This window comes from Osmerus mordax, chromosome 27 (assembly GCF_038355195.1).
Source record: "Osmerus mordax isolate fOsmMor3 chromosome 27, fOsmMor3.pri, whole genome shotgun sequence".
NCBI classification, from domain to species: domain Eukaryota; kingdom Metazoa; phylum Chordata; class Actinopteri; order Osmeriformes; family Osmeridae; genus Osmerus; species Osmerus mordax.
This window is the reverse complement of record NC_090076.1, coordinates 2,327,346-2,348,995: the sequence shown is the minus strand read 5'-3', so window position 1 is coordinate 2,348,995 and position 21,650 is coordinate 2,327,346. Positions and strand designations below refer to the sequence as shown.

At 41.4% G+C, this 21,650-nt stretch overlaps 1 protein-coding gene across 1 annotated transcript in view; it reads right to left on the bottom strand.

Annotated features, from left to right (window-relative positions):
* thop1 (thimet oligopeptidase 1) overlaps window positions 1-21,650 on the bottom strand; it is a 74,377-nt gene that overhangs the window by 32,621 nt on the left and 20,106 nt on the right. Inside the window, exons 7-9 of the mRNA XM_067230674.1 lie at window positions 18,547-18,682; window positions 17,958-18,100; window positions 5,855-6,078 (exon numbers count right to left, since the gene is read on the bottom strand). Coding sequence (XP_067086775.1) covers window positions 5,855-6,078; window positions 17,958-18,100; window positions 18,547-18,682 — 503 coding nt within the window. The remainder of the gene's footprint in view (window positions 1-5,854; window positions 6,079-17,957; window positions 18,101-18,546; window positions 18,683-21,650) is intronic.

Sequence of the window (21,650 nt, the reverse complement as noted above, 5' to 3'; positions counted from 1 at the left end):
GCCGCCATTTTGAATGAATGAATAAAACATTTTGTGAAATATTCACCAAATACGTTTTATTCATTCAAAATTTGGCGCAGATTATCTTCAGACCACAATCACCTTGACATCAAAATAGGACTGAATTTTGAATGATTATCAGAATCAGAATGGGTTTTATTCGCCATGAAAGTTTGCACAGACAAGGAATTTGCTTTTAGCCTGGATCTGCCCTCCGACGTACTTCCGCTCAATTTTTATTTTGGTTCTGTACTAGGTCTGGCCATTCGGTACGCAAGTCAGATTTTTCAGGTTGATTTTCAACCGGCCAATCAGCGAACAGAGGGAGTGGCTGAGAATGATGACATTGATGTTGTGCGCTAGTTTGTGTTGTAGTTCCGTAATGGCGGCGGAGAAAGATGCGAGCGAAGCCATTCGGTCCGTTGTGGCAAAGCTGCCGAATATCCATAAGCTAAACCCAGAGCAAGAACAAGTTTTGCTGAGTTTTGTTGGTGGCCATGATGTTGTGGCTCTCCTCCCCACGGGGTTCGGGAACAGTTTTATTTTGCAGCTACGACAGCTAGCTCTGTTACAGTAGTGGTGAAGGAATTGGCGAACGCTAGCGATTGGTTATGGCAGATCAGAGTGGCTCTGGACAGATCCAATAGTTTTAAACTTCAACAGAGTACCTGCCTACAAGGAAGTCAACGCTTGTCAATGGAGCGAGGTCAGACTCTCTGTACAAATGAAATGTATGAGAGTCTGGTTAGGACCAGGCTAATTTGCTTTGGCAGGAAGGTGCAAACATTAAACATATAGGAATCTAAAATTTAAATACGAGGACTAACTATACTAAGGGTACATAACTAGCAATACTAAGTGGAATTAGATTAAAATAAACTATAAAATAAAATATAAAATAAAATATAAGTTGCAGTAATTTACAATATAAAAATACAAATATTACAAAAAATACAAATGGTACAAGATTGCATTGTGCAGTGCAAAAAGCAGTGTGTTTTAAGGGCATTGAGTCATGAAGTCAGTGTGAGCCCTTGGCCTTGTTGAAGAGGCCAACAGCGGAAGGGAAGAAACTGCTTTGTGGCGTGTGGTATTAGTCCTGATGGACCGCAGCCTTTTGCTGGAGGGGAGTGACTGAAACAGGGAGTGACCAGGGTGGGAGGAGTCGGCCACAATCTTCCTTGCTCACCTCAGGGTCCTCGAGGTGTGCAGGTTCTCAAGGGCAGGCAGATTGCAACCAATCACCTTCTCAGCAGTGCGGATGATACGCTGCAGTCTGCTCTTGTCCTTGGCAGTGGCAGCAGCGTACCAGATGGTGATGGAAGAGGTGAGGATGGACTCAATGATGGCTGTGTAGAAGTGCACCATCATTGTCTTTGGCAGGTTGAATTTCTTCAGCTGCCGTAGGAAGTACATCCTCTGTTGTGCTTTCTTGGTGAGGGAGCTGATGTTCAGTTCCCACTTGAGGTCCTGGGAGAGGATAGTGCCCAGGAAGCGGAAGGACTCCACAGTGTTGACATCGGAGTCACACAGGGTGATGGGGGTGAGTGGGGCTGTTTTCTTCCTGAAGTCCACAACAATCTCCACTGTCTTAAGAGCATTGAGCTCTAGGTTGTTCTGGCTGCACCAGGTCACCAGGTTGGCTGCTTCCCACCTATAATCAGACTTGTCTCCACCAGAGATGAGCCCAATGAGGGTGGTGTCGTCCGCAAACTTCAGAAGTTTGATGGACGGATGACTAGAGGTGCAGCTGTTGGTGTACAGGGAGAAGAGCAGAGGAGAAAGGACGCAGCCCTGGGGTGATCCAGTGCTGATGGACCGGGAGTCAGAGACTTGTGTTCCCAGCTTAACGCACTGCTTCCTGTCAGACAGGAAGTCTGTGATCCACCTGCAGATGGAATCAGGCACGTTCAGCTGGGAGAGCTTGTCCTGAAGCAGGGCGGGGAAGATGGTATTGAAGGCAGAGCTGAAGTCCACAAACAGGATCCTGGCATAGGATGCTGGGGAGTCCAGGTGCTGTAGGGTGAAGTGGAGGGCCATGTTAACTGCATCGTCCACAGACCTGTTGGCTCTGTAGGCAAACTGCAGGGGGTCCAGTAGAGGGTCTGCGATGGATTTAAGGTGTGCCAGCACCAGGCGCTCGAAAGACTTCATTACCATAGAGGTCAGGGCGATGGGTCTGTAGTCATTATGTCCTGTTGGCCTTGGCTTTTTGGGCACAGGGATGATGGTGGAGGACTTGAGACAGGCTGGCACATGGCATATCTCAAGGGACATGTTAAAGATGTAGGTAAACACCGGAGACAGCTGGTCAGCGTAGTGCTTGAGAGTGGCTGGAGAGACAGAGTCCGGCCCAGCTGCTTTGCGGGGATTCTGCCTCTTGAAAATTCTGTTAACTTATCAAATATTCACCAAATTTGGCACAGATTATCTTCAGACCACAATCACCTTGACATAGGACTGAATTACAGCTGTTTAAACTTGGGCCAAATCTGACAACCGCTTGCCACAGGAAAAACTGCTTATATTTTTACCCAGTAACTGAACTCTGATATCCAGCACTGAGAATAGCTCACTAGGATAAATTGGTGTCCTGGCAACGGCAACGTCAGAGGTTCGAATCCAGCCAAAGCCGACGAGCTTGTCATGCCTCTGATTCTCTGTTTGGCGAGACTGTAAGCCACTGCAAAGGAAGCCAGGTACACCGCAGTCGCTAGCTACCTGTAGTCTAGCTGTATATAGTCAAAGCAATCCTCACACAAACTATCAAAATAATTTGATACCGTTTGTCCGGTACAGCCAAAATCGGCAGCAGAACCGTCAAACAGAAAGTTGTGTCGTATCTAAGCAAATCTTTGATGGATTCACGCCAAACTTGCTGCGTGTACTCGGAACCTTCTTCTGAGGATGTCCTAAGTTTCTTCTGGGGCATCTGACCTGCTTGGCCACCCCATTGCTGCTTGCAGCTATATTTGTGTTTTGTGTTCTCTCCCCATCTTTTTGTCTCCTACTTCATCCATCTCACAGAACTGTCCTGATGGGTTCATGCCGGTTCCCTCAGCCAACCACTCACCTGTCCATCCCATACCGACCAATCGCCAACTCCCATCCCTACACATAAAGCCCACTCGCTGTCACCTCCAGACCAAGTCTTGTGTGTGTATTTGACTTGTCGCGTGTTATAGTGTCGAGTGTTGTCAGGGAGAGCTGTCTTGAGTTGCTTTGTCTTGAGCTGTACGTATTTTTGTAATAGTTTCTTTTTGTACCTTTTTGTGTGTACACTCAAGTGTCGTGTTTTACGTTTCCCCGACAAGGAATAAGTGGATAGGAAAGCTACCCATGGGTCTACTCTCCCATCTCGTAGTTAAAACCCTGTTGAAGAACATTAGGTAAGGAGCGGGTACTTGTGTAGTTGGTATATGGTAAGGCAGGGCATTTTACTCTTTTTATTTGGCACCACTCTCCGTTCCCTAGTTTAAAATAGTGCTGTCAAACGATAAAAACATTTAATCGCGATTAATCGCATTAATGTCATAGTTAACCGCAATTAATCGCACATTTTTATCTATTCTAAATGTCCCTTGATTTCTTTTTGTCCAATTCTTTTTTCTCATTTTTATGCTCTCATCAACATGGAAAAGTGGATCAGATTGCCTAGTGCAAAGGTTTTTTTTTTTATTGAAAACAACATCGGCAATCGGCTGGCTTTAACGAGGGGGCGGAGAATTCGCATCAGCTGTGTGCTTGGCCATCAAGTGGTATTTCAGACTGGACGTGCTGCAATGATAGCTCAGTTTACAATGACAAAACACACAGATCACTTTGGTCTTGTCAATGGAACCATTTGGCAACTTTTTAAAAGTAAATTTTCCATTCAGAATCTTATTGGCATCCATTTCGGCGTCTCGCGCTCGCCATCCACTCAAAACGTAACGTTAGCCTACTACTCTTTAGCCGGCTCGCAAGCCCAAACAAATGTGTGCGGCGTGCCGGTTGTTTTGTTTCCGGTCTAGCTAGATCCGCTGTGGTGTTGTAGTTTTTCTAACGTCAGTAGTTCTTCCAACAGCATGTGAAAAAACGAAAAGGTTTGTTAGGCCAAAAAGAACGTTAATCTCACGATAAAAAAATTGACGCCGTTAAAATTAGCCGTTAACGCATTTAACTGACAGCACTAGTTTAAAATAAACATTATTTACATATACAGTGAGGGGAATGTTTTTGGGATCCCCTGCTGATTGTGTACGTTTGCCACTAAGCAATTATCCTTGGACGTGTGTTTTGGGTCATTGTCATGCTGGAATACCCATCCACGACCAATGACCCAAAAACACACGGCCAAGGCAACAAAGGAGTGGCTCAAGAAGAAGCACATTAAGGTCCTGGAGTGGCCTAGCCAGTCTCCATACCTTAATCCCATAGAAAGTCTGTGGAGAGAGCTGAAGGTTCGAGTTGCCAAAGGTCAGCCTCACACCTCAAAACCTTAATGACTTGGAGAAGATCTGCAAAGAGATGTGGGACAAAATCCCTCCTGAGATGTGTGCAAACCACAAGAAACGTCTGACCCCTGTGATTGCCAACAAGGGTTAAGTCATGTTTTGCAGAGGGGTCAAATTTCACTCATTAAAATGCAAACCAATTTCTAACAATTTCGACATGTGTTTTTCAGTATTTTGTTGTTGTTCTTCTGTCCCTCACTGTTCTTCTGTCCCTCACTGTTCAAATCAACAATTTTTTTCCCCTCACTGTATATCTCTGGGGTCCGGTGTTCCCTACATAGTCCACCATCGTAACGTACGTGCTTGGGTCAGCAGTTGCATTCCCCTTTTCAGCCCTAGACACACCATATCTGGGGGATGGTATGTAACTATGTGAGGCTACCAGAAAGCCTATCACGATTACCTTTTGCACTAAGGGAAATGAGAAGACAACCCTGTTTCATTCTACACTTCACTCTTAGAATTTTCAAGTGTAAATGAGCAGCAACAAATGTATGCTTTTTAATCTATGTAATCTTAAAAAATAGGCAAATTATTTAAAATATACGGAAATATTAGTTGTAAAATGTAAGCAATAAAACAGACCCACCTGCAACGGACGCAAGCACACCTCACAATTTCCCCAGAAATTGTACCCTCTTATTTAGTTTGTTATTTTAACGATTGAAAACCGATGTATTACAACCTGCTGTCATATGTGTCATCCAACACAGGCTAATGCTAACGCCTCAGTGAAATAGCAAAAATTGACTACTGTTTCCAATAGTAGATGTACTAATAATATCAACGTATATTGTATTGTACATTACATTTCCAAATTTATTTATTTTTATCACAATGTTAAATGAGAAAATAGTTATCACCCTGGCCTTTTCCTGTGGCATTTCTGCAGCTGTCTTGCCGTTTTAGGTAGCTAGCCCAGCTAAACTAATGTTCTACTATAGGTAATGGGTTTGTGAGGTTTGTGACATTAGTGAGGTTTGTGACTGTGGCTAGCTAGTTAGCCACTGTTAGCTTAACTTTTCTAAATTATGCCTAAACTGTCAAACGGAAAGTTCACGCGGATACAAGCAAAGCAATCGGGACCAAGATGAACATTTTGACACAGACATTGTCTATGTAGTGCAAGAATATGTTTTTTAGGGGTGTGAAAATAATTTAAAAAAAATATATATATAATAATATATATATAAGAGAGAAACTATAGGTTGCGCCTTGCCAAAGGCAGTCACACCCAATAATATGAAAGAGAATATAGGTTGTGCCTTACCAAACACAAAAACTCCCAATTATGTAAAATCACTACATTGGATTGATGAAGTCCATACAACTATTTGGATATTTAAAAATATGCTTACCGTGGGAAGAGGTCCAAGTAGAACTGGCCCAGCTCCTGGCCTGATGTACTGTCCTTAACACAGTAGAGTGAGACGTCTGGGTGCCACACAGGGGCGCCTTCCACAAGTTCGAAAGAAAGGCCCAACAACTCCTGGTAGATTTCCAACAAACCCTGCGTCACCACTTCCATGGGGAAGAACTCCTTCAGTTGGTTCTGGTCCACTGCATATTGGGTCTCCTCCACCTTAGAAGAGTCAGTACAGGGAAATCATGAGCAATGGCCATTCTCACACAATTATATTCAGCTTAGTGTCATGTTGGAAAAAATGCAAGAAATACAACTTTCACAGTGATCCAACCTCCAACAGATTTTTTTCTCTCAAAATAAATCTACTTCAATTGAAGAGGTTGGATTATGGATCTTTTTTTCCAATGTGACATTAAGATGAACTAGAAAGGGTAATGTGTGCTTGCGTTGGTTGCAGATGTGTGCGTTTTTTAAACTTAAATTGTACAAGTCATATTTGGGTAATTTAAATAAGTATGCATACTTATTACAGTATTTATGAAGATGACAGATTAAAAAGACCCCCCCCCCCCCCCCCCCCCCGCCAAACAAAGTTCTAACCCTAAGTCTAATAGCTAATGTAATATTGCACATATTTTCATCCTATTTCCCCTAAATCAATAAGGTTAGGCTACTTAAAGACACCTTCCACTCAAGGTATGTTCTCAATGGCATAAATGCTGCCAATTAATATTTGACGTAACAACTTATTGTAAATGGTCAGTAGCCTAGCCTATCGATTAAGGTAGGCCACTCTGAAGCATGTAGCCTACACTGTCTCCTTCATTTGATCTTGATAGGCTAAGCATTCTGTAGCAAATAATAACAATAAACCCACTATTTCTTAATTAAAACTACTTCAGCATAATAATCCACCTAAAATACAAACGTCAGCGAAGGCAGCAATCGCTATCGAACCACAGACGTGCAATTTAGCTAGCAGTGGAAGAATACAAACAACGAAAATCACCAGTTAACTTAATTTAAATTTGCAAGAACTATAGACTAATACAATAACAGGCTTAAATTAACTGACAACATAAGTTATACAGAAATTTAGCCGTGGCTAAATTAGAGGAAACACTTACTTACATGCAAGTCTTGAACTGCTTAAATGTATGATGCTGCTAGTACACCACGGCACGATACTTGCTGAGCAACAGTCTTACATGTCGTATCTATGCACGTCGTATCTATGCATCGTTGCTGATGTTGTGACGTTAGGCTAGCACTGAGGACCCTTCTGCCACACAAGGAACTTTTTGCCACAAAAACGTTGTAAGCTCCTAAACCGTGCAACGGAACGTAAATCCCAAATAGAAGCAACGCAATTGCTAACAAGACAAACCTTTTGACACCAACGTTGTCTATGTAGTCCAAATATTGAGGGATCATTAGGGGTGGGAAAATAATAATAATATATATGAGAGAACAATGGTTTGTTTGACAAAGAGTTTTGTTTTTTTTATTCCACTTTTTAAAAGGGGACAGATTTTATAGGGTATTTCACACTGTTCCTTAAGGTCTCCGAATAGGGTATGTAACATTGGTTGGTCTGAAAATGGCCCGGGTGCTGTTCTATGCGCCCTGATGCAACCTGTGAAAGAACTATTTCTTCTATTTAACGCCACAGCGTTTATTACACAATGTTCATTTTTTGTTCAACGTTTATTTGAGGGTGCCGTTTAATTTAATAAATACGGTATTCTGGGCTAGCTGTGCTAGCATGCTAATGTGTCTTTAGACCAGTGTTTGGTGTGGAAATTACTTATCCACTGAAAAAGTAAAGTAAGGGATCACTGTTCAATTTTAGGTCATTTAATTACAGTTACTTGTAATGTACTTGCGTTACATACTGTAAATTAGTCAAACAGTTCTGTATAAATCAATATTGAATTTAAATTTATTGTCTTAGGGTAAAAGTGAACGCTGCCTCTTTAAAATCGTTAGCTGTAGTGCAGTTGCACGTGAGACGTGAGTTTGCTGCATAAGCGTGGGCTCTAGCAGTTTGAAGTGGAAGATGTAGGACTCGGCCGAAGCGAGTAGCTATAGCTGTTTTAGCAAATGGAAATATTCCAAGTACTTCACCTTTTTGTCACAGGTTGACAAGAACATTAATGTAAAGTGCAAGCTATGTCCTGGGGAGAAAAAACTATCTGCGGCTGTGGTTAGCACAAGTAACCTACTGAAGCACCTCACAGGGCAGCATCGACGAACACATTTGAGTGATCCATGTTCATCGACTGATAACACCTCAGCAACACCTATTAAGCAGGCAAAACGTGATTTTACATCGCCAGTGCAGAAAGTGTCTGAAGGTGAGCTTAATTTTTTTTTTGCAGGCTACATAGCGGAAGAGATGCTACCGCTGCGTACTGTAGAATCTCCGTCTTTTAGGCGCATATTAAACAAAGTACCTGTGTGTAGAAAAAAAGCAGCCCTACCTGATTGAAAAACTTTTCCTCTTACCTAGATAAGTGTTAGATCGACATGGAAACAGAGCTTAAAATGACATTCGAGAGTTTTGAATATATTTCCACAACTGCCGACATTTGGACGAGCCATAACAAAAGTTCTCGGAATGACGGCACATTGGATTGATCCTTTTTCTTTCGTACGTGGACATGCAGCATTAGCTTGTAAAAGAGTTAGAGGGAGACACCCGTGTGATGTAATCGCCAATGAAATCGAGCAAGTCCATTCAGCTTATGGACTTAACTCTAAAGTGACTGCAACTGTTACAGATAACGGGCCAAATTTTCTCAAAGCTTTTAGAATGTTCAAACAATCAAATTCTGATGAGGAGTCAGAGGAAGAGGTGACATTTACTGATGTTGAGCAGACCATAGACATATATATGGAGCAGACTCTCCACAGACTTCAACAGACTCTCCACAGACTTTCTCTCCCTCCTCACGTGATGCACACGTGAGGAGGGAGAGAAAACTGTCCACTTAATTAAACTTAATTTTTCATGATGTTGAGAAATGGCTTAAAGCAAACGAGTCCAAAGTAATCTACAAAAATGCAATTTCAAAGTGTTCTGCACTGTGGACAAAAGCAAACCGTTCTTCTGTGGCTTCAGAGTATTTTTTCAAGAAAAAAACTCAATAGTGCCAACTTCAACACGATGGAATTAATTTCACGACGCCCTGTCCAGGATCACTGACATTCCAGTTGCTGCGTTAAATACTGTTTGCACTCAGTTTGGAACAAGGGACAAGCTTAGGATGACAGCATCTCTCCCTGATGTCATTGTTCAGGTAATCTGAGATTGCTCAATTCTTGGTTTACCCATGTCTTAAATATATTAGTATATTATCTTTCATACTCCTGTAGAATGTGAAGTGTCTGATGTATTTGTTTTCCCTCATAGACGATCAAGATACGCTTTTCCTTTATGATGGGCAATAAAGAAGCTCTCCTGGCTACAGTCACTTTGCCCAAATTTAAATTACGCTGGATCAGAGAAGAAGAGAAAAAAGACACTGTTAGGGCAATGCTTACAACAGAGTGCCGTGGGTTGCCCCTTGAAGACCAACAGCATAAAGCTCAACATGACAACAAGCCTGGGAGTCAGGTGGCTGAGCGGATATGGAATCGGGCTAGTAATCAGAAGGTTGCCGGTTCGATTCCTGTCTGTGCAAAATGACGTTGTGTCCTTGGGCAAGGCACTTCACCCTACTTGCCTCGGGGGAATGTCCCTGTACTTACAGTAAGTCGCTCTGGATAAGAGCGTCTGCTAAATGATTAAATGTAAATGTAAGCCTGCTGACTCCACTGATGACTTTTTTTCATTTGAGGAGGATTGTGTCTACTCAGCTGAAACAGAGGTCATGCAATATTTGAAATCTGGAGGGTCTGAGCTAGGCGGGTAACCTTCCCTATTGTGACGTCACAATAGGGACATTTTCTAAACCGAGCGTTTTAGCTTTCATTTTCTCAAAGGCGGAGAAGAATACCCAGGGCTTGGTTTACACCTATCGAAATTTCTAGCCATTGGGGGACCAAAGGCAGGCTAGGGGAACTCATATTAATGTTAAATAACCTCCTAAAGTGAACATTTCATGTCATGGGACCTTTAAGTATTAGTATGTTTTAAAAAGCTAAAAGGCTAAACTATTCCAAGTTTGACTTTTTATTGAAAGAGTTTCCTTTCTGTTGTCTATCTGGTAAAGGTTTATAGGGATTGTAAGAAATAATGAATTACATTACTTATTGAGTAATTAAATTACTTTTCAGACAGTAATTACAAAAGTATTTTAAATACAATATTGATGAAGTAATTAGTAATTAATTACTTTTTTGAAGTAACTTACCCAACACTGCTTTAGACAAGCTTGCTAGTTCGCTACATTTAATGTTCTTAGCTAGTTTGAACAGAACGGTCTTCTAAAGCAGTGGTTCTCCCCCTGAGGAGTCACGAGTAGGGATGGGGATCGTCAATTTTTATCGATATCAATACCATTTTCGAGACTGCTTAACGATCCGAGTCTTTATCGATACCACTATCGATTACTTTTCTGGGGTGAGCTTGAGCTAACCACCATCTAAATGAATGTATTTGGCAAATGTTAAACATATAGCAGCACCCACACAACAAACACACTTAATGTAAACAAGATTACTGAACAACATTTATAACAATAACTTAAGTAAAACAGATGTCAAATAGAACAAGGGGAATGTGTTGCTCTCAGGAGGACGCTGGATAAAAGGAGCACATATTGGCACAATGGATCCTGGCTCTGGCTAAATCTACAATTGTCCACTACAGATGTACTATCCACAACCTGGATGAGTAACTAGTATAAATGACTGTGATTGGTTGGTTGACAAAAAGTGACATTGACAAGCCGTCATTGTTCAAGACTATGAAAAGTTTAACACGTTTCAACAAAAGGCACCTGATATAGCTAAATGACCAGCTAACCAAACCCAAACTTTCCTTATCTCATCCCTATTTTGTTCTGTCTCTGTTATTGTTTAACAAGATGTTTAAAGCAGCCCACAGAGCCATGCTCCCGGTGACTATGTTTTGAATGATCAGCAGCGGGGCGGGGGAGGCTAGTCTTTACTCACACACTGACTGTGCTCGTAAAAAAAATCCTGTTCGTGCACGCATCAAATTTTAGGGGCATATGCGAGTGAAATAGTTGCACTATAGAGCCCTGGCGCTTATTATTGTCAACGATGGATACTTGCTACGAAGTTGTGGTGCGCTGACTGCGCTCACCATGCATACCTTGGGTGGAGGAGGAGGATTGTCCGGCAGCTGGAGTTGGCACCGTTGCTTCTCGAAGACAGTCGAATGCATTTTACTTTTAGCTGATGCACAACGTTGAGGAGTAGTGTTCCCCCCCCCTTACAAGAAATGATCTTCTAACGTATGTTACACGTCGCTTCGTCCTTATCTTTGGCTTTATTAAAATGTAGCCAAGCCTTTGACCGCTTAGTACGTTCAGCCATCGTAGCTAGCAACAAAATGAGAAATGAATCGAAGTAGGGCGTGAGCCAATTCAATTCTTCTTCTTTTAGTTTAAAGGCGGTTGGCAGGCCATTCAATTGAATTTAGTAATTTTGTTAGACAATCGATGTATGTTTGTGCACCAGTGATTTAATTTAAAATGACATGACTTATCTCTCGAGACATAAGTTACATTAAATTAGCCTACCTAGTCTCGATAGCGGTATCGATAAGCTCGGACCTTATTGATCTTCGGGTTTTGAGAAATTTGGAACCGGGTCCTTACAGAACCGGGTATCGATCCCCATTCCTTGTCACAAGACAGCGAGGGGGGGGGGTCGCGAGATGATTTCCAGAAATCAAGGAACCTTTTAAAACAATTTGAAATAGCATATTTAGCCAACATTTTTACAAGTTAAAAATAGTAGTTAAATTAATGCATGCAAATAAAAAATCCATCAGCCTTTTGATTTTCCATTCACTGTAAGTACGGCAAACCATCTGACATCCAACCAGGAGGACGCATTAGTTGAACTTTCAAGCCACCGAACGTTAAAAGCAGCGTTCTCAGCCAAGACACTGGCTGAGTTTTGGATTTCAGTGGAGGGAATACTCATGGCCACGGGAACTAGGGGTGATGAGGGTGCTGCAGCACCCCCTGACAGCACGAGAATTTAAAATATGACTTGAAAATCCACCACCGTGGCACAGCCCCGCAGTAGCGGACTGGCCATTGGGATGTCTGCCTTCGTTACTCCAGACAATTTTCTACTGTACACCGTTATGCCCTTCGGCATATAGTGACGGTGACTTTCCAGTGCCTTATTAACATTGTGCTGTTGGAGGTGCAGTACTGTACTATTTGGATGACCTAGTGGTTTACACCCAGAGTTGGGATGAGCATGTCAGCACACTGCTAACAGTTTGAGCGCTTGGCTCAGGCCAATTTAACCTTGAACTTGGCCAAATGTGACTTTGGGAGGGCTACTGTCACCTATCTGGGTAATGAGGTTGGCCGCGGTCAAGTGCGGTTGGTGTCTGCAAAAGTCTCTGCCATAGATGCATATCCACCCCCTACTACGTGCAGATGACCTCCGTAGTTTTCTGGGAATGGTGGGTTACTATCGGGGTTTTCGACCGTTGTCACTCCGCTAACCGATTTACTGAGCCCCTCGATGATGTTTGCCTGGTCTGATGCATGCAAGTCTGCCTTTGCCACTGTTAAAACCCTTTTGTGCAGTTCTCCTGTTCTCTCTGGCCCAAATTTTAGCAAGCCCTTCAAGTTGGAGGTGGACGCAAGTGCTCTGGGGGCCGGAGCAGTATTGATCCAGGAAGCTGCAGATGGAATTGATCACCCTGTCTGTTATTTTTCTCGTAAATTCTCAGGCCCAGTCTAGGTACTCTATGATAGAGCAAGAGACTCTGGCCCTACTATTGGCCCTACAACATTTCGTTTTATGGGCGGGAGTGTTACGGCCTAAAGGGCCTTGCGGTTTGTGTTGTCTCCCCTGTTGTGTTTGCCCCTCTCTCGTTCTCCGCAGGTGTCTGTCCGCGATTGGCCAGGATCATCGTGTTCGCTCCGGTTTCTGCCCAATCATGTTCCCGTCTGTCTGCCCCGCTGCCTTTTAAAAAGCCGGAACTGTCCTCGGTTGGGAAGCCAGCCATCCGTGTTCTGTTGCAACGTTGTCGTGTGTTTTTGAAGTAGCTTACGAGCTTTGTCTGTTAAATCTAAGTCGTTTGCGTTTTATGGTTTATTTTGGTTCGTTCAATCGCTCACAGGAGAGAGGGGACAGGTAAGCCGCCCATGGGAATACACTACCATCACGCAGCTAACTCCCTGTTACCAAAGTAGGCAAGGAACGGTGGCATTATTTGGGTTAGGCAGGGTATTTAGCACTTTTATTGTTTTCTTTTCTTTGGCACCGTTCATGGTCCCCTTGTTCTCCTGTTAAGCCTTCTTTGTAAATAAACACATGGTTATTGACTCCCTGTCTGCTTTGTGTTGGCTATAGTTGTTAGACCCTCATTTTGCCCCAAGACATTGGATTACACCATTCAGCCATATAAGTTCAGGGAGGGTCGTAACAGGTTTCTCCACTAAAAAACCCCAAATAACCCAAAAATAAATAAAGTAAATAAACAGTTCAGAAGGACAGTTCCTCACTCAAAATTGTCCTTCTCAACTTTTCGTTGAGTCGTATAGTTCAACTAAACTGTATTTGTGTGTTTCACTGACATCTTAATCACCGACTGAATCACAGGCACTGTGTACTAGTCAATAGAATTACACTAATTTTAGCTTTCCAATGATATATGGCATGTGTGCCAGTGTAAACATAGCAGTTTCATGCGTCACATAGTTTAGTACTTAATAGAACAAAAATGTACGGATTGAATTGGACAGCAAAATGAACGTAGCTGAAGTGAGAGTTGCCAACTATAGTCTTAAAGACACTGTATAGAAACCATCATATATTAGCATCTAATACTGTAAATTAAAAGTTAATTTGTTTAATGAAACTGTAGCATGACTGGCAAGCTTGTGTGTTGACTTAATGACTATGATAATAAATTATAGCCAGCACATTAAACTTAAATTAGCCTAGTCTTGCCTGCTGATTGTTGCGATAGAGAAACGTTTATGTAAATTAACAACATTTGTTGTGAATGTTGCACTAGTGCTTGTCGTAGTTTATTGATTATTGGGCAGGGTGGCAGGCATATGTGTGGTATCCAGGGGTACTCAGGAGAAAAGCCTAGGTCTGAGCTGTATGGTCTACACAGCAGAAACATGTCTTGAACTAGTCTCAGTAAGGAATGTGGAAGCAGGGGGTTTGGAAGGTTGAGAAGAGGACAACAGCAGATATGGTGCCAAAGGAAGATAGAATGTTCTCGAAGGAGAAAGGAGGGCCAGGGTGAGTCAGCATTATGGGGGACTGTGGTGTGTGCTTGTGTCCGAAGTAACTCAAACCCAGGGCCGTCATATCTATGTTCATTTGGGGAGAAGAATAGGGGTCATGCCAAAGTTTAGAAGGAGAAACCCATAGAACACAAGCCAGAGAAGAGGGCTGTGGCTCAGAGTAGAAGGGGTGAACTGGGGGTTGAGGACAAAAGGGAACATAAGAGAGGGGTTTGATCGGACATTAGAGATGGTGAGTGTCGTTACACAGATCATTACACAGAACTTTTTAAATATTTTTTATTCAATATGTATTCAGCTCATATATATGTTCAGCTGGCTCTCTCACAGCAGCATGTTGGATACTGTCTTCCTCTCCTACTCTTTCTTCAATGCCTAACAAATCTATCTCTTTCTCTCCCTGACCCTGTCTTTCTGCTTGAGCAGCACTGGTTGAAGCCTGAAAATATTGTAAACAATTTCTGCATATATGCAGGTAGCAACGCTAGTGCTAAATAACTATTTAGCTGGTTGGCTCCATGACGCCGGGTAAGCAGGGCTCGTGAGACAGCTCACTAAAAGAACAATGGGGAACCCACTTTTCTAGCAGATTAAGACATGTTCGTAGGTACCCAGGGAAAAGTAACCTCAACTTTCCTAGACTTTTAGCTACGGTACTAATGCTGAAGGCTCGCTGATATCGCATAGTGTCGTTGCTAACTTGTGCTGACGTTCTGACTGTGTGTGTGTATGTGAGAGACACGTGAGTGATAGAGAGACGGAGGGAGAGCAGGGAAAGGAAATGCAGCTGAACGAATATGCTGCGTGTTTTAAATATCGATAATATAAAAATAATAATAACGAAACGCAATATGTGGCGGGCGGTGTTGATTCTGTGGCGCACCGCCACAAATTAGTCTATGTGTGGGAAACACTGCCATGGGAGATTGCCTACAGTGTTAGATTTACCACTTCAAATTGAAATCAGAGACGATATTATGAGTAAAGACAAGTTTCTTGATATGTGTTGTCAATATTGTCAATTGAAAGTCTAAACTTTTTAGTCACAAAGAATTTGTTTGGAGTAACGCAAGTTATTACAGGAAAGAACCCGTGACCCGGTTTCGCCATTCGTGACAGGCAGCCACGACAGTAGTAACACTGTTTAGCCTCGATTTCAGCATATTTCTGTAAAAAAAAAAAATTACACTTCAAGCTAAATGTATATACCTTGTTTAGCCAATTTGGCGATTGTAGAAGAAAGTATTCAGCCATAGCGTTATCTACTTTTTTTCAAATGTTTCCACTAATCACTAGAGTCATCATAACTTAAGCAAAATATGATATTTCTAATCTGTCTTCTGTTCTACATTGCCCACAGATTTATGTTTATTGGGTGTGCTCATTCCTTCGGCGAGCACAACCAGTGTTCTCTCACATATATATTATTATTATTATTTATTTTTGCCCCCCTAAGGATCCGTCAATATTTGGACTACATAGACAACGTCGGTGTCAAAAGTTTCGTCTCAGTAGCGATTGAGTTGCTTGTATTTTTATTTACGTTCCGTTGCATGGTTTAGGCTGAAATTAAGTCTTTGTGGAAAAAAGTGCCTTGTGTCAACAAGTTGAACTCAGTGCTAGCCTACGTCACAAAGTCAGCACACGTTAGCAACGACGCATGGATACAACGTACATAGATGTGCTGTTGCACAGCGAGTATCTTATCGTGCCGTGGTGTACTAGCAGCACATGTACATTTAAGCAAATCAAGACTCGCAAGTACAGTAAGTAATGTCACAATGTATTCAAACTCAAGCTTGTGTGGTGCGTTGCTGTCTTCAATGCCACAGCCTAAACTTTATGTCAAAAGAAACATTCTCATTTCCGACGCTTTAGCCATTTCCCCCTAAATAAATGTCAAGCTTATTTAAGTTTTTGGGGGCATATTTTCAGTTAGCAGATGGTACTGTTTGAATCGCGATTCCATCTGAAATACTGCCGGTGACAACGTTGTTACAATAGCTTGTTTCAAAGGGGGATCAGCTTGTTTCAAAGGGGGTTCTTAATGAATTATGCAATATGAGTATGAGCTAAATGCTTGAAAATATCACTAGAAGGGAAAAACTTAAGGGGACGGACCCATCTGCAACCGACGCAAGCAAGCACACCCTACAATTTCCCCAGAAATTGTACCCTCTCTAGTTTCATATGCTCTAATTTTTCCTCTATCTTGTAATTAAAGTGGTTGAAAATGAAGTTGTCTGATGAAGTATGGTGAAACAGAGAAGATTTTTGTAAAAGAAAAAAAAAATGGCTTCCTGAAATCTCCTTGATACATTTTGATTTTCCTTAAGTAATCATATATGTATTTATTTATTTATATCATTACAAAAACCCTAGTTCTTCTCTTCAATATGGTATACTATAAACAGTTATGGTGTATGATTTAATATACACATTTATAAATATGAATATGCATATCAATATCATATTCCAACAGCAAATTGAATTTTCTGCATTTTGGTTTAGGCAGGAAAGGTTTAAATATAAGATGCAATGCAGAAGTAATGCACTTTGCACACCAAGGGCGCTAAACTTTGCATACAAGCCTTTTGAAATGTTTATGCCATATCTTGAAGAAAGTAATCCATGGATTCAATAAATTGGCAACAACTACACAATATAAACTAGAGAGGGTATTTCTTGGGAAATTGTAGGGTGTGCTTGCTTGCTTCGGTTGCAGAGGGGTCCGTTTTTTAATGAAATCTTTACAACTGATATTTCAGTATATTTTATATAAAAATGCATACTTATAATTTATAAAGATTACATAGATTTAAAAGCATTTTTTTTGCTGCTAACGTGTGCTGACGTTGTGACGTTAGCACTGAGTTCCCTTTGTTGACACAAGGCACTTTTTGGCACAAAACCTTAATTTCATCCTAAACTGTGCAACGGAACGTAAATAAAAATACAAGCAACGCAATCGCTAACAAAATGAACCTTTTGACACCGACATTGTCTATGTAGCCCAAATATTGAGGGATGCTTAGGGGTGGGAAAAGAAAGAAGAAAAATGATATATATGTGAAAGAACTTGTGCTCTCGCCGAAGGCTTGAATGATTTGAATGATTCTCTGCACAATTATGTGCAGAGAAAAAACAGAGACATGCAGGAAATGGCCTTTGTCAGATTCAAACCCAGGCCCCTGTGTGATGGTACTCTTAGGGAGTTCCTACGGAAGACAACGTCTATCACAAGTTTTTGGTTTTGAAATGCTTATAAAAGTTATTGACCAAGATGGAAGTTCACCATTAAAAAAAAATATATATTTAAGGACAAGCTCAACATCCCCCACTGACAATGACATCTATGGGTATTTACTTACCAAGCAGTAAACAACATTTTGCCCAAATGGTCCCTATTTACCTGTGCTGAATGATGCCCTGGTTGTTGACTGATGATCTTTATTCAAATTGTGATTTTGTAAATTACGTTCTGTAAAGCAATCGCTGATGAAGAGGCCATTTGGGTGGAGGAGCAGCACGACTCTAATGGGCACCCAAACACCCATGACAAGCCTAGGCAAACTTTGCAGATGGAGCAAAATTGAGCAGAGAAAATGGAGCAGAGTGGGAGCAAAATATTTCCCTTTGTTTGCATCAGTTGGCAATTTAGTTCTTTACCTGGGTCATGTAATACCGTGTGTCCCAGGCATACAGTTCCCCATTGAAGGGCCGGCCTCTCTTCAGACACTCCTTTTCCTTTAGTTTTAGGATCACTGCCCTCTCCTCCTCGCCAAGGGGTTTCAGCTTATGGGCCAGCTCCTCTAAAAAACATACCAGTTGAAGACTTGACTAATCAAACAACAACAACAAAAAAATTGTAACTTAAAACAATAATAACAATTTCAGATGTGTGTACTAAGAACCTATTCAAACATACATTTAGCAACTATGTTTGTCCATTGACTAAATGTAAATAACTGCTGTACATTACATTTTACATTTACATTTAGTCATTTAGCAGACGCTGTTATCCAGAGCGACTTACTTAGTAAGTACAGGGACATTCCCCCCGAGGCAAGTAGAGTGAAGTGCCTTGCCCAAGGACACAACGTCATTTGACACGGCCGGGAATCGAACTGGCAACCTTCTGATTACTAGCCCGCTTCCCTAACCGCTCAGCCACCTGACTCCCCTGCTGTAGCTGTTCCCCAAGTTTATAAAATGTTCTAATAATTTAAGTTAATTTTCTCTAATCAGAAATACCCACCTAGGAAAGTGTCCACCTTGTTGCCAGACTTTGCCATGTTCATCTCCAGGACAAAGTCAGCATGGCTGCTGAAGCCAAGCAGGGCACTTTTTTCGGCTCTCAGCTGTACCAGTTCCTTTAAGATGGCTGAGTTCTCCTAATAAAAAAATGACAGAAATAAGGAAGGTTGGAATCCATTCATTTGAAGACTCAGATATTGCTGTACCCAGTTACAGGTCATTTAAATACAAGCTAGCAGATTGTTTTGTCAACAAAATTGACTTGCTTACCTCAAGAAATCTACAGTACTAGGACATAACTTCAATGTCTCCCCCCAGAGTAACAGCTACACACCATAACTCAGAAAGTCTTCTGCAAATACACTGATCCTTGGAGGACATTGGTGCTTTTCAAGTGTACAAATATAGTCTATTTGCTGGGCTATTGGAATAACAGCGCTGTCAGATATTAGCAGCTCTGTGCCACACTGAGTTGGTGCAGACTCTTTTGCAGCTATTTTAACTAAATATTCCCCCGTCCCAGCATCCTAAATCAGTGTAATTTGTTGTAATTTGTATAAAAAGTGTAATTTATATATAAATGTGGCAAGCTAGTATCTACGGTTGTTACCTGGTTATAGCTCTGGAATGTTGCCCAATTGCTGACCAAATGCAATTTTGTCTGACTGGTTATCTTTGTCCTAGATACAAGTTAATGAAAATCCAACCTGGTTGCAAGCTTGGCACTAGCTGGCACAAGCACCAGCTTGTCAAGGACAACAGTAAGGTTTTTTCAAGTTATTGTTTCTGTCATTAATCAGTTTAATAGCAATGGTATAGTGTATGGAAAGCACAGTCAAATCAGTCAATGGTTTGCTGCCAAGAGAAAACCAAGAGCAATTGCTGGTCTTTCTTTAAAGGGGTCATTGATTGCAGAACCGAATTTACCTTGTCAGTTGAATAACGACAGTTCAGTGGGTAAAATGGACATACAGTGAACCCCAAAGTCCATTGACACCTCTTTCCTATGCAAATCTCACAATTAAAAAATGTAGCTGTAAAACGGTAGTCTTTTTCCCAATTTTTTTTTTAAGGCTCCACTTTTTTTTGGCTCTGGTCTGTACCTTTGTCACGCCCCAAAATTTGCTGCGCGCTGCTCTGTGTACTTCCACGGAATTACAAAGAAGAACGTTTTTCAAAGATATTGAAAATGGACTACGGTCATAAATGTAGTGTGCCAGCCTGTACAGGGAATGCTGAAACTTTTCAGAGTCTTCCCAAGGAACCAAACACTCGACGGTCTGTGATGTTTGTCTATGAGAAGATCCCTGTGCAGTTCGACCCTCAATTACACATTTTCCCGAACCATTTCACCGAGGACAGTTTTGAAAACCTGGGACAATGTAAAGCAGGATTTGCTGTGAAGCCATTGCTGAAAAGAGGTGCTGTTCCGACCTTATGTTCATCACAGCTTCAAGCTGTAGTATGATGTTGTCGCTAACAGTTATTAGCAATGCCAACGTATCCTGTATCTAGCATCTGTAGAATGTGTGATGATTTCGTTTACTGGCAATGGGGCTAACGTTATTTCATTTTCCTGACTGTGTTTCATTCAAATAAATAACCTGTGTCGTCATGTAAATCTACAATCCAAGATGCATGTTTGTCCAGATCTATTTTTCAGCAAGATAGCTAGAGCTAACTGAAGCTGAGTTGAATCACGATACTTTGTTTGCTAAGCTGTAGTGCTAACGTTACTCACCTAAGTCGATCCTGTTGGCTTTGACAACAGAAGTGGAAACAACCAATGTAATCATTTCAAATGATATCTAGTCAATCTGTTGAAAACAGTGTTGTGTAGACACAATAGATTTATTTGCACGTTTTTATTTCAAGTCTCCACCTTCGATGTTTCAGTGAGTGCTGTTGGCCGTGTTGCGTCTTTGCTCCGCAGCTTCACTCGTTGTAGACCAACCAATCAGCGCGCAGCTCATCTATATATTCATGAGCATACCATAAAAGGACAAAACCTAGCGTTTTTTCCCAGGACAAATTCACTGGAAGCATCAGGGGGCATAGAACAGCACCCAGGCCATTTTCAGCCCAACCAAAGTTACATACCCTATTCGTAGACATAGGGTACAGTGTGAAATACCTAAAAAAAACAGTCAATCACCCCTTTAAATCTTTCCCCACAAATGTCAGATTAGTTACACTAGCCAGCCACTACACTTGGCATCTAGGTTCAAATCATGAACTGCTTGTAGTTTAGGCTTGTACTTCAGCAAAAAAAAATCACCAGAGGAAGTTAATTAGTCAATTTGACCCCTACAGGCGCTGTAAGGTTTTTCCTACATATAGTGCAGGTGTCAAATGACCCAAGTCTTGAGACAGGGACGATGTTACTGACATATATTGGTCGCTAGATGGCGCTTCTTGCACCGAGCAAAGGCACAGTTGGAAAATGAACGTGCCTTCGTCAACCTGTCATTTATTTCCGTGTTGTTAGTCAGTGAGCGTTTGTTGTATAGCCCATCAATCATTCTGCAAAAGGTAATTTATTGGCTAAAGAATGTCAAACATGTTGCGGGTTAGACTGCAGTTGGTCTATAGTAGCCCATTATTATCAATTATTATCGGATGAAAAGATCACGTTGTTTTCCCCCAGTCAAAAGTATAAACACACAGGGATATCAAAAAACTTCAATGGTCTGTAGATCCAGTTATACTGGCAAAACATGTAATGTTCTTCATTTATTGTCAGGACACGGTCCAAGTATTGCAAAAATTGGAGCCATGTGTAATTTGTTTGGAAATTCTACGCTATAGGCTTACTTGATGTTACATTTACTTTCAAATGTTGTCTAGCTTACTCAAATCCAGTTACCCAACATTCCAAGCATTCAATTCTGATATATACTTACAGCTTAAGAGTAAATTTCATTTATCTTATTGTTACTTTCACACACTTTTTGTACAATATATGGGCATTCATTGCGGCCAGATTCATGCCGTCATCTCATTTTATTAGGCCTACCTTATTATATTCATAAATGGTTGAGCCTACATTTGCAAAATAGTTGCAAACTACCAAAGTAATATAATAAGATTAGTTTCGCTCGTGTG